Source organism: Dasypus novemcinctus, chromosome 25 (assembly GCF_030445035.2).
Source record: "Dasypus novemcinctus isolate mDasNov1 chromosome 25, mDasNov1.1.hap2, whole genome shotgun sequence".
NCBI classification, from domain to species: Eukaryota; Metazoa; Chordata; class Mammalia; order Cingulata; family Dasypodidae; genus Dasypus; species Dasypus novemcinctus.
This window is the reverse complement of record NC_080697.1, coordinates 41,555,111-41,568,665: the sequence shown is the minus strand read 5'-3', so window position 1 is coordinate 41,568,665 and position 13,555 is coordinate 41,555,111. Positions and strand designations below refer to the sequence as shown.

General features: G+C 46.5%; 1 protein-coding gene across 3 annotated transcripts in view; it reads left to right on the top strand.

The window, feature by feature from the left end:
- ALLC (allantoicase) overlaps positions 1-13,555 on the top strand; it is a 65,467-nt gene that overhangs the window by 28,834 nt on the left and 23,078 nt on the right. For 2 of the 3 annotated variants that reach the window (XM_058287932.1, XM_058287934.1), the window contains exons 2-3: positions 4,495-4,589; positions 8,224-8,274. In XM_058287932.1, the coding sequence (XP_058143915.1) occupies positions 4,500-4,589; positions 8,224-8,274 (141 nt within the window). In that variant the 5' untranslated portion in view covers positions 4,495-4,499. Of the gene's footprint in view, positions 1-192; positions 224-4,494; positions 4,590-8,223; positions 8,275-13,555 lie in introns of those variants that run through there. The other variant, XM_058287935.2, reaches the window with a different exon arrangement.

Here is a 13,555-nt window from a genome sequence, read left to right as displayed (position 1 = left end):
AACTGTTTTCTGTTTAGATCAGTGAAGAGTGTTGCTATATCCAATGGTTACTTTTCAATTTAATTTAAAAAAAATGAAATCTTTTTTCTCCCCCCGGATGTTTTTGCTTGTTGTCTTTGTTTATTGTTTGCATTTGTTGTCTCCTCATTTTTGCTCATTTTCTGCTTGCTTCTTTTTTCTTTAGGAGGCACCAGGAACTGAACGTGGGACCTCCTTGTGGAAGGTGGGCACTCAACTACTTGAGCCACATCTGCTCCCTGATCATTTGCTTTTGCTCATTGTTTCCTCATTGTCTATTCATTGTCCACTCATTGTTTTTTTGTCTTCTTTAGGAGGCATAGGGAACTGAACCAGGATCTCCCGTGTGGGAGGTGGGTGCTCAATTGCTTGAGCCACATCTGCTCCCTCAATTTCATTTTGATTTCTCTTCATTCAACAAGTTTGACCTTCTCCTCTTGTCTTTGGCTCTCATGATGTTACCTTTGGATTTCTTCCTACTTATTTTCAGCCTCTTTGCCAACCCTCCTCCATCTGATCACTGAAGATTGCTGATCTTCACTCAGGGTAAAAGCCATACTCCTTCCATGCCTCTAAGGCCCTTTCTGAACTGGTCTCTCCTCACCCACTCCTATTCTCATCTCACTCACTTCACTACAGCCACACTGGCCTCACCGTCTTCAAACACGCCAGGCACCAATGAACCCCTGCAGTGCTCTTCCGCACAGCTCACTCCCTCACCTCTTTTGAGTCTTTTATCCAGTGTCACGTGAGTGAGCCCATGCTGATGACTATTTAAAATTCAACCCACCCCCTTCCCTCCTGTCACATCTGATGCCCCGCAGCCTATTCTACTCATCTTTTTTCCCATGGCATTTATTCTCATCTGACACCTGGAATGATTATATTTATTGTTTATTGTCTATCTCCCTCCATCCCATCCCCTGCCTTGAGTAAGAGCAATGAGGGCAGAGTTCTTTGTCCTTTTTGTTCAAGGATATGGTCCAAGTGCTAGAATTATGCCTGGTACATAGTAGGTCCTCTTCGAAAACTTTGTTGCATTGAAATGGACTGAATTTCTGGTACTGTCAAAGGCCTTCTGCCTTCTATATTCCGTCTTTGGCTGTTCTCAGTAGTGTCCCCAGATGGAATGAACTTCATGTTGACAACTTCCAAATTATATTTTCAGCTTAGAGCCCTCCCTTAAACTCCAAAACTGTATAGTCTATAACCCACTCAGCTTCTCCTTTTATGTCTCAGCGGCACATTAAACACAGCATGTCTCAAGCTGAAACCTCTCAAACCACTCAAACTCGCTTATCCTTTTGCATTCTCCGATACATGAAGGGGGCAACCAGTCTCTGGTTGCTCCAATCAGGACGTGGGGGTCATCCCTGACTCTTCCTCCCCATTATCCTTCACCTCCCATCTCTCACCAACCAGTTACCAAGTCAGTTTGATAGCCAGAGAAAGCGTTGAGAATGCAAATTGAATCGTGCCTTTACTTTCTTCAACTCGTCAATGACTTCAAAATGCCTTGGGGCCTTGTGCACCTCTGACCCCTTGGACACCTTCTTTCTCTCATCTTATACTTTTCTTTCCCCCCTCTGCCTCCTTAGGAACTTCCTCACTCTCCATTCAGCCTTTGCACATGTAGTTTCCTTTGCTCCAAAGAAAAGACTCTTCCACGTTTCTGCCCCCCTGCCTCCTGCCCCCACCTCCTTAGCTTCCTGGCTCCTACTCATCCTTTAGATGCTTTCTTTCTTTTTTTTTTTGTGCTTCAAGCTGACTGTATTACTTTGCTGGGGCTGCTGAAACAAAAGTCCCATGGACTCAGTGATTTAAAACAACTGTCTCACAGTTCTGGGGGCCAGAAGTCTGAGATCAAGGTTGAGCAGGGCCGGGCTCCCTTGGTGGTCTGCAGGATTCCGGCGGTGACTTGCCAGCAGTCGATGATGTTCCTTGGCTTGTGGCCGCACAGCTTCATCTCCACCTCCATCACAAGATCACAAGGCTGGTTTCTCCATTGGTCTGTGGCCAGATTTCCCCTTCTTATAAGGACACCAGTCATATTGGATGCAAGGCTCACCCTCATCCAGTCTAGCATCATTTTAACAAATGACATCTTCAAAGATGCTATTTCCAAAGAGGGTCCCATCCTTGGGGCTGGGGAATTAGGACTTGAACATCTTTTGAGGGGAAACAGCTCAATTCCCTCCTTTGAAGACCCCTCCTGATGCCCCGGCAGTTTCTGGCACCCCCCCCTCCCATCAGCAGGACTGGTATCTCAGTGGCTATTGGGTCCCCAGGCCTGCACGTGGCTTAGCATCTTTATCCACCAGCTCCTCCACCTTTGCCCCTTGTTGTTGTCTTGTCCCTTGAGCTTGAACTGTGGTCACCTGCCGACCACCCTGAGCCCATGTCCCAGCCTCTGTCAACTCCACAGAAAGAAGGCTTTCTCATTCTCTGTCAATCCATCCAAACTCCTGATTCTCACTGGCTGAGATGGACACAAAGGGCCCCTTCCTGGTCCAGTTGCTTACTAGGGAACCGGTGTGTGCCAAATGGTCAGGCTTTGAGTCCCAGCCTAGTCCCAGAGCCCAGGCCAGGGTGGTCCCACTTAAGTCCCACAGAGCAGCAGTGGGGTTCTTTCTTAAAAGCCAGTTTCTCAAGGAAGTCTTCTCTGATCCCTCAAACAGTTTAGGTCCCTATTATGTGCCACTGTAGCATCCTATAATTATTCTTCATTGAATGCTTCTTGATTGTAACAATTTAATGTCAATTAATGTTTGCTGATGAACTATAAGCTCCACGAGGAATGGTGTATGACTGGTTTTAGTTTAACAATACAATCCAGTACTTCGTACAAATCAATGAATGAAATTTGTATAACTTTGTATTAGTTTTCTAGGGAAACAGAACTGACAGAGATATCCATAAATAGTATGAGATTTCATAAAATTCTCTCATGCAACTGTGGGGATGCACAGGGAAGGCTGCAAACCAGGGGCTCTGATGAAAGTTCCTGATGAGTTCCCAGGAGACACTGGCTGTCTAAAGTAGAAATGGGAATTCTTTCTCTGAATACTGAAATCACTTCCCCTTTTAAGGCTTTCAACTGATTGGATGAGATGTAGCTCATTGCTGATGTCAATTTCCTTAATTGATTGTAGATATAACCAGCCATCCATGTAATCAACTCACTGATTTTTAAAGTCCATGAAATGCCCTCATTACAATTAACCCAGTGCTTGCTTGACCACACACCTGGGCACAATTACCTGACTGTGTTGACCTGTTAGCCTAACCATCACACTCTACTTACATAAAAATCTTAGATATAGTCTGATTTTTCTATGCAGGGTAACAACAAAAGGCTGTCCATTGGCTGAGAAGTTGGATAATTTTGAGGCCAGTTCTAGCTCTTCCTGAAATTCACTGCCTCTTTGGGCCTTGTATTAGTCAAGATTCTCTAGGGAAACAGAATCAACAAGAGATATCTGTCAATAGTATGTGATTCTATAAGAGCCTCTCATGCAGTCATGGGGATGCACAAGTCCAGGTTCCACAGACAGGCTGCAACCAGGGGCTGCAATGAAAGTCCAGTGAAGGTTCTTGATGAGTTCTGGGAGATGTTGGCTGTCCCAAGACGAGCTGGGAAATTCTCTCTCAAATGCTGGAATCACTTCTCCTTTTAAGGCATTCAACTAATTGGGTTAAGCATGAATTGTTGCTGATGGCAATCTCCCTGATTGATGTAATTATAACCAGCTATCTATGATTTACCACTGCAGTAAAGTCCATAAATGCCCTTGTATTACAGTTAGCCCGGTGCTTGCTTGACCAAACAGCTGGGCACAATTACCTGGCCGGGCTGACACAATAGCCTAACCATCACAGTCCTCTCTACATTTCTCAGAGTCTGTTTTCTCACCTTCAAAAATACCCTTATTTTGGTTGAGGAGTTGGCTTAAGTTACTTTGTAGCTCCCACTGATTATATGATTACCTGGCTCCTCAGTCTCTGCTAGTACTAGGGTATGGGTGAATGAGTCTGCGGGCCAGTCTGTTTCCCTCCAGCAGCTGGAGGGCTGTGCTCTCTGCAGCCCCATTTCTAGGCAGGGCCTGATATTTAGTTGCTCAATAAGTGTTCTATGAATGGATTCAAAGACTACTTAACATCTATATTATTCTTTTCTCAAATAAAATAATTTTTCCCTTTTAACAATAAAACGAAACTTTGCATTGTGTGGAGGTGGAATTCCTTCCTGAATTTCAGCATATTTATGCAAATTACCTTTTAATCCAACCAGAAAAGATCATTGTGTTGGGAGGGCATTTACAACACCTCGCTGAAAATACATATGTTTTTGTCTGACCTTTGAACATCTCAAAACTTCGGCTTTCAGAGCTTAACAGAGGACCTCGGTCACTCACAAGGTCACGGTCACGCTTTTGCATCTGAAGGGCGACCCCAACCTGCTTTTCCTTTTGCTAGGAAGCATGGCCCACCATCCTACGGAAGGCAGCCTGGTTAGGGCCCCGGACTTCTCCCAGCTGAGCGACATGGCATCTGAGTCTGTAGGAGGAAAGGTAAGTGGGTTTCGATTTAGCAAGAAGAAGTTGTTAATGTGCTCAGGCTAACGATTCAACTAACCTCTGCAGTAGACAGAATTAGAAGAGCAAGAATGAGGCTGAAGGAACGGGCTGCCTGCGGGAGCCAATCTCTCAACAGACTTCCAAAGCGCATTTCCCCCAAACTTAGTGACGATTCTCAACAAGGACAGCAATGCCTTAGGCTTCTCTTTTTTGTTTAGAAGACATTTTGCACCTATGAAAACAACTCGCTCTTTCTCCTTGTGTATTTTTACAGCATAGATCAGTGGTTCTCCAACTTTCGTGTGGTGTGAGAATCACCTGGAGAAGGTGTTAGATCGCTGAGTCATTTCGATTCAGCAAGTCTGGGGCGGAGTCCAGGAGTCTGCTTTCCTAACCAGTTCCTGGGGTCTGCGCTTTGAGAACTGCTGGACTTGATGCTTCACAGCAGGCCTAGCCTGGCACCCGTGCAGTAAGGGGTCTCGTTCAAGACTGTGGTCCTACTGTCCAAACTAGCACATACTTATTGAATTCAATGTACTTAAAAATTTTTTTTTAAATTTTAGTAGATCATTCATACATGAACACACATAAACAATAAGTGTATAGTAAAGAGTGTGAACTTACAAAATAAACCTGCATAACATCACACAGGGGTCTCATGCATCACGTCTCCACCAACTCTTTGCATCGGTGTGAAACATTTGTTACAAACTGTACAAGAGCACCATCAGAATATTACTACCAACTATATTCCTTATCTTACATTTGGTTTATTTTTCCCCCAACCCATACTATTTTTTAAAAATGTATTTTTGTACACATCTGTATGACTGTTTTGCAAGTCAACATACTTTTAATATCACTGATGAGGAGGCAGTGGCCACTGGAGGTTCTGAGGGTAGGGAGAGGGAAAAACAGGTGTAATAGGGGGGCAGTTTTGGGAATTGTCCTGAAGGACAATTGAAAGGCTACCATTTTAACTATGCACAGTGCATTGTGCTCAGTATTTTTTAATCTCATTTAATCATTACAAAAATAACCTCCAAAGGTGGTGATGTTAATTACGTAATGAGAAAACGAATGGTCAGAGCATTAAAAGCCTTTCCAATAGGCAGAAACCAAATAAGTGATAAATATTCTAAGTTATGAAATCTGCATTGGGCATCATACCATGCTAGACTAAGCAAGTGTAGGGTAGGCTACTTTGTTATCACATGGTTCGTTTGGCTAGTGGTGGTCATAGTAATTTTACTTGTATTGTTGATGGCAATTGTCTTAGTTGTCTGCTCTCTTTAAAAGACTCTGTAGTCGTGTGGTTCTCCCCGATGTCTCTGGTTGCTTGTCTACAGTCTCTTTCCTCTCCTCTCTTAGCACCCGCTGTGAATGTGAGTGTGTGCACATGTAGATATGCATGCATATAAGTGTATATTTATATATCTGTGTATATAAACACACATATACTTATATGCATTTTTTTGAAGTTGTGGTCTCTGCCCTTTCTTTCTATATGCTCTCCTTTGGCAAACAGATCCATTTTTTTTTTTTTAGATTTGAAAAATTTATTTCTCTCCCCTTCCCATGCCTCCCTCCCTCCTGACTGTCTGCTCTCTGTGTCCATTTGCTGTGTGTTCTTTTGTGTCCGCTTGTATTCTTGTCAGGCGGCACCGGAAATCTGTGTCTCTTGTGTCATCTTGCTGTGTCAGCTCTCTGTGTGTGTGGCACCACTCCTGGGTGGGCTGCGCTTTTGTCATGCAGGGCGGCTCTCCTTGCAGGGCCTACTCCTTGCACATGGGGCTGCCCTATGCGGGGGCACCCCTGCATGGCACGGCACTCCTTGCACACATCAGCAGTGTGCATGGGCCAGCTCACCACATGGGTCAGGAGGTCCTGGGTTTGAACTCTGGACCTCCCATATGGTAGGCGGACGCCCTATCAGTTGAGCCACATTCCCTTAAGGCTCCAATAATGTGATTCCCACATCTTTTCTTCCAGTCCTGACCTTTCTTTCTACCATCTCTTCTCTGATTCCACTGCCCGCTGAGTATTCCTACCTACAGATTCCTGGTGCCATCACAAACACGTCTGAGACTTAACTCCTCCTCTTCCATTCCAAACCTGCTGTGTTCTCGGCTGTCTTTCTCTTAAAGGAACTACTAATTGCCTGGTCATCCAGCTAAAAACCTCGGATGCCTCTTGTTTGTCACACCCAGACTTTGTCAAGTCCCACAGCTTCCTCCTCTTCAGTGTCTCTGAAATCTGCCCTCCCTTGCTTTAGGTTCCCATTACTTTTTGTTTTGGTTATTGCCCTGTTTCTTCATGATTTCTTTGAAATCACTCTCTAAGTGATCCCAAAGTATAGCTTTGCCCTTGCCCTTCCAGGCTGAGAACTTCAGTGACTTCCCATTGCCCAGGGACACCTGCCTTGTGTCTCATGGGCCAGGCACTAGGCAAAAGGTGGTACAGAAGGAAGAGGCCCAGTGCCTGCCTGCACGAAGCTCACAGTCTGCAAGGAAGGCAACTGGAAAGTCCCGTTCAGGGCTGTGATCTACTCCAGCCTAGGGTGGGCCTGGGATCCTGGAGCTGGGTGGTGGGGAGGAGTCAGGAAAGATAAAGTGATGCTCAGGAAGTCTTAAAGCAGGGGAGGGGGCTAGCAAAGCAAAGAGCAGAGAGAGGCATTTTGGACAGAGGATAAGGGCTCAGGGTGGAGAGGTACATGATACGTTCTAGTGGGTTGGTTTAGTGTATCTGGAAAACAGCATGTGTTTGGGGGGGGGAGAATGAGGATGCAGCTGGAGAGGTAGGAAAAGCCCCCAGGCTTTCTGCTGAGGAGCAGTGGAGGATCTGGAGCAGGGGGGTGATGCCAATAGGGCCACTCACCTGTCCTTTGTCTTGCCAAATTTTCAGGGTGCAGGTCAACCCCCACACTCTGCCACACAAACGACTGGCAGCTGGTAAAATGGCTAGAGCATCTTTTGGGCTTTTTGGGCTGAAGTCAGGAGGCAACCTAGTGTAATCCCTTCCCAACTGCAGGGCCGCTGTGTCCCAGATTAGGCAGGGAGACCAACACGCCGTTCTGCCCAAAAAAGTCCGGGTTTCTACGTGATTTATTAGTGTGCAATTAGAAGGACCCCACCTCACTCCAAATAGTGCCCTGCTTTGGTCAATAAATTACCAGGGCAACCTACCTAGAGGGCATCCTTTGGTGAGAGTTTTGAAGAGAGAACACTGAGCTCATCAAATCACAGGTCGGATCCTGTGTGGTTTTTAAAAATTATTTTTTATTTTTTAAAAATCACTACTGTGTTGGTGAAAGAGTCACAGGCCTGATGTCTGGTTTGTGAAAAGAAGAAAGTTGGTTTATTGGCTTCCCAAGTGTAAGAAGTTAGCACTTTGCTTCCAGATGGTAAAGGGGATTAAGAAAAAAAGGGCGGAAAGAAAAGATTAAGGAGGAGGCAAGCAATGAAATCTAAACATTTAAAAAGCATCGTGGCTTAATTGCATATTGTTTCTCTTCCCCTGGGCAATTTCACGTTTTCTTTTTACTGCATCACGTAATGTTTCACTAGGGAATGAAATAAAATGGTTTTTAATTTATGGTTATTTTATCTTTACTTCTTTCTTTGTCTAGATTTTATTTGCAACAGATGACTTTTTTGCTCCTGCGGAAAACCTTATAAAGGTATTGTAAATTGACATTTTGCAATGTAAATTGTTGGTGTAGAAGTGATCTATGTAGCCATGTTAATGAAAATCTACCCATATATTTGGGATGGGAATGCTGTTATATGTAGCAGTGAATTAGCATGTCAGAACAATAGAAACATGTGCAAATCAGCCTTGATTCATGCGAAAACACAGTAGAGAATTGCAGAGATCTGACAAAGGAATTTGTGACCACATTGCTGCGATGGCAGAAAAGATATCATATTTGGTGCCTCGCTGTTCTTGCCTGGTCGTGAAGTCAGCTTTCGAGGGAACACCCCCTAGCCCTGCCCTGAGCTAGCCAGGCATGCACGCCCTAACGCCTGAATGACAGGAGCCGTTCCTAGCTTCTCCCAGTGGCTCCTGCCACTTTTTCTCCAGAACGCCCCACTGCCCTTTTGTGCGCCACCTGATTTACAAGCAAGGCCTGAATCTCCGTAAGGCGTGGATGTTAAGAAGCTGCCCCCGGCTTCTCCAAACATCCCTTGCTGCTCCTGCCTTTTGTGCCATATAGTTTGAAACTTCTGGTCCTTGGTATCGAGGAGAAAGCTCTACTCCTCCCCTCGGGGTCACAATAAAGGCAAGAGCCCAGGACCCATAGGGGGCTCTCCCTCCCACTCGCCCAAGGACCCTTGCAGGAGCTTAGGGTAGGTAAACCCCGGCCCCCTCCGCCGCCCTCCCCTCTCCTCCTCCAGGCTCTTTGATGGAGCAAAGCTGCCCTTTCCTGCAGTCCTGGCTGGCTCTCTTTGTTTGCGCCTCATCACCCACAGAAACTGGAAAACAATGGGTGCAGCCAGCAGGGTGATTTGCCTCTGACCCAGCGGCCGGGCGGGCATACCTTTGCCGAGCTGTTGGCATACTCACGAGCTGTCCCGGGCGGGTGGCGCCACGTGGCGCGGCTCCCCTGCTTGCTGGTTCTTGGCGCTGCTTTGGGCTGCCCCTTTGTGTCTGTCCTGTGCCGCCCGGGTTACCCGCCCTACGTTGCCCATCGACGCAGGGCCCAGGGGCCTGCCTCTTAAAGCAGCCACCTGCCTTGATAGTAGTGCGGAAGGGGGGACAGCGGGTCCCTGCTGCACCCCCCCCCCCCAAAAGGAGCACAGGACTGCATGAGACCAGAGCGAATCAGGAAAAAGTTAATTGGCAATTGTTCTGCGAAGCTCTAGGGGCCCTCATAAAATACAGGAGGGGCTGTTCCCAGGTCTGCCATGGTGGGCTGCGCAGGGGGGCAAAGACTCGCTGAGATGGGAGCCCCCCATCGGGCGTCCTGCCTGAGCTGTGCCCGCCAGACCTTGTCCAAGGGGATTGCACCTCCCATGGGTCAGAGAGGCTCCCGCCCTCGTTGCGGATTCCAGCCCCTGCAGGGATGGGCGGGACACCGGGGAGAGAGGGGTGGCAGGAGGACCTTCGCTCTCCAGTCCCCGCATTTCTCTGGCAATGACCTACACGGTCAAACGACCCCCGGTGGGCGTGAGACTGAAACCTAAACCAGAAATTTTGCCAGACTAGAAATTCAAAGCCTGCTTAGGGACTTTGTTCAGCAGGAGGGAGAAACAAGAGGGGCTGAATTGCTGAGGGTATTGAACGCGGGGTCTGAGCCCCCACTCTCATTGCAAAATGGAGAAAGAAAAAAAAGAGCCCCTCGCCCGTTGATTTTGGGTATAGAAGTAGTGCAACAAAAGGAAATTGTGATTAAAACAAAAATGCTTATTTGAAAAGAAAATCAACTTACTATATTCCTACCTAGATATATAAAAAATAAAGAGAATGAAAAGTTACTAATAACAAAAATAAAATAGGGTTTTACTAATAGAGTGAGTATATTTCTGGTTAAAAATAAAACTATTTCCATACTGAAAAAAGAAAAAGAAAATTAGGGCAACAGTGGCAAGAAAGCAATTCACCTGGTCATATATAGAGAAAGTGACTTTGGCCATTAAATTAATTATAAAATTAAAAAAAAAGAAAGGATAAAGACACACTTGTCCCTAGCGGTATTCCAGCCAAGGCAGATGTCCGCTGGCAAACAATGAGGCCCAACTGTTACCTAAGAAGACTGAGATGAGGGAAGCGGATTTGGCTCAACTGATAGAGCATCCACCTACCTCATGGGAGGTCCGGGGTTCAAACCCAGAACCTCTTGACCCATGTGGTGAGCTGGCCCATGCAGTGCTGATGTGCACAAGGAGTGCCACGTCACACAGGGGTGCCCCCCGCGTAGGGAAGCCCAATGTGCAAGGAGTGTGCCCCTCAAGGAGAGGACCCTGTGCGAGAAAAAAAGGCACAGCCTGCCCAGTTGTGGCGCCGCACACATTGAGAGCTGATGCAGCAAGATGACGCAACAAAAAGACACAGATTCCTGGTGCTGCTGACAAGAATACAAGTGGACATAGAAGAACACACACCAAATGGACATAGGGAGCAGACAACTGGGGGTGGGGGGAAGGGGAGAGAAATAATAAAAAAATAATCTTAAAAAAAAAAAGAAGACTGAGATGATGCAGTGAGCGTGGCATTGACCCAGAGTTTGGCCTTAGGGAAGCCTGTTTGGCACCGAGTCATGGAACTTTTTCTTACTGCAAGACCCCTCCCCACCTCCAACCCACTGGGCTCGACCTTATCTGGAAGACGCTGTCAGTGAGGCTACCGATGGGCGGGAGTGATTGCCGAATGCGAGGGGCTCCCCTCGGAGTCACAGGTCCTGGCTTATCAGGCCTGGCCACCTCCCTTGCTGGGGGCACCACCTCCTCCTCCCGCGTATCAAAGGCCCAGCGCGCGACCCCTCCCCCCAAGTTGTGACTCTTGGAACAATTCTTATTAAACAGCTCCCCAGTGGTGGTCCTTTCCGTTCTTCCCACTATAGGTGCTGATGTTTTAACATGGTGCCTGGAGCAAGGTCAAATCTTTGGTGCCCCGGGCGGGCCATGCCAAATGAGACCCCGGTGCTACTCCCCAGCCAGTCGAGGTGATCAGCGCCTTTGTGTTGCCTGACGCAAGGACTTGACACGCCGACCTATAATCCGAGATCTCCACAACAGGAGGCACTCATTATGCCCCCATCTCCCCATTCAATTCTTAAAGTCTCCACCAATGAAGGGTGATTGACCATCGATGATACCAACCTCATGCACAAGTCCTGCCAATCAAAGCTCCCATTCCCAACATCAGATAGTTAATAAAAGATATCCACAGACATGTGGGCAGTTGCTTTGCTGTGATAGGCTTGGCCAATATGTTTCATCCAGTGCCAATACCTAGAATAAAAAAAGAAATTCCTAACTACTTTTGCCAGGACCTGAACAAATGGTCTTTAAAAAACTGTTTAAACATTACAATGAGAATAACTAAACTGTTGACTTATAAATGTGGTTGTGAGGAAGTGGATGTGGCTCAAGCAATTGGGCTCCCACCCACCACATAGGAGGTTTGTGGTTCGGTTCCCAGTGCCTCCTAAAGAAGACAGTGACCTGGAGCAACAGGCAAGCGTGGCAAGCTGACATAACAAGATGACACAACAAGAAACACAAGAAGAGAAAACATAATGAGAAACACAACAAAGCAGGGAACAGAGGTGGCTTACGTGATTAGGCACCTCCCTCCCACATTGGAGGATACAGGTTCAGTTCCCAGTGCCTCCTAAAGAAATAAAGATGACAAATGGACAGCAAGTACAAACAAGGGAGTGGGGAAAGAGAAATAAATAAGTCTTTAAGAAAATGTGGTTGTGACTGAAAGGAGTAGTCTGTGGATGTAAATGTGAATTGAAAGGAAACTAGAGAATAATCTAGGGAATGTATAACAGTGATTTTGACGGTGGATGAAGATTGTGATTAATAGTATAAATATAAGAATGCTTTTCTTTTACAAAGTGCTAAGAATATGGTGATACATGGGAAAATTACTAATGTAGTATTTTAGCAATGACAAAGAATATATTATATTAATTCTAAGATACAACTATTGGGGGGTTTAAGATGGTATGGGATTTTTCCTTTTGGAATAATGAGAACATTCTAAAATTGACTGATGATGATGACAGCACAATTCTGTGATGAAAATGAGAGTCACTGAGTCTATGTTTTGGGTCCCCTGGCACCAATGCATAAATGATTCTCGACCCAAGCACAACCTATATAAGATTCTCTTACAGCACCAATGGCCCCACATGTATAATCAAATCAAACCCGCGTGGCTAATTGCCCTCTACTCCAGCCTGCTGGACATACTATTCTAAAACAAGAGCTTAGATTGCAAAGAGAGCCTACCAAAAGTCAACAGCCAGTTAGCATGTAAGTGGACAAAACACATTTTTCCTACAGGGCAAAGTGCAGGGGGCTGTGCTGCAACATGCAGCCAACACCTTTGCTAAGTCCATCCTAGACGACCCCCGAAAAGTCGCGGATGTCTGTTTTGTAGGTTTTACAAAACCTACAAAGATATCATGACCACAGCTGCCAATGGTATTTAAAAGCCCATGACAAAAACTCCCCATTCCTTATGGACGTCTTCTTGGGAGGGATCTCCATCCCTGGTTGCGATCGCCACCTTAAATGACATTGCCCCAGTCCATGACCTTGCTGCTGGAGAGGACATCACCTCTGGTCGAGTCCACTGCAGGTGTTGGAGGACAGGACTGAGCACTGCTAGCAGCCCTGGGACTTGGACTTGGAATTATACCCCACAGAAGTTGCCAACTGCTTGCCCAGTGGTTGCACATGGTACCTTAAAGCCTGCAAATCTCTAAGCCACATCCCTACAACCATAAATATATCCTCTGGGCCACAACAGCTCAGAAGGTGCAACTGGTACCCCAGCCCCTGGATCTCCTGGCAGAAAACACTCTAGCTCAAAGGGTCTTTGATGATAGACCAGCAATGGACTCCCTGCAGGCCAAGGAGAGGGGTGTGTGCGTGGCCTGTCACGTGCACATCGGCAACTCAGGCAAGTCCACGATGGTGTACAAAAGATGCAGTGGCAGGTGCATGTTATTAACAGTATCTCCAGCACCTCCGTTGACATGTAGAATTCCTTCCAATCCCTCACCATCTTCAAGTCCGGCTGGCACCTTTTCTCACGGCTAAGTCCCACTACCTGGGGAGACTGGCTCCACCAGGCTTTCCAATTACGAGTGATAGGTTTAGTTCTAATTATGGTTCTGGTCCCTTATTTAGGCTGATCATCTAAACCATAATGTGCCTTGACTACTCGGCCCATATGGTGAGGCATCCCAGGGTGGCATGTCATGGCATAAAAGAAATCAT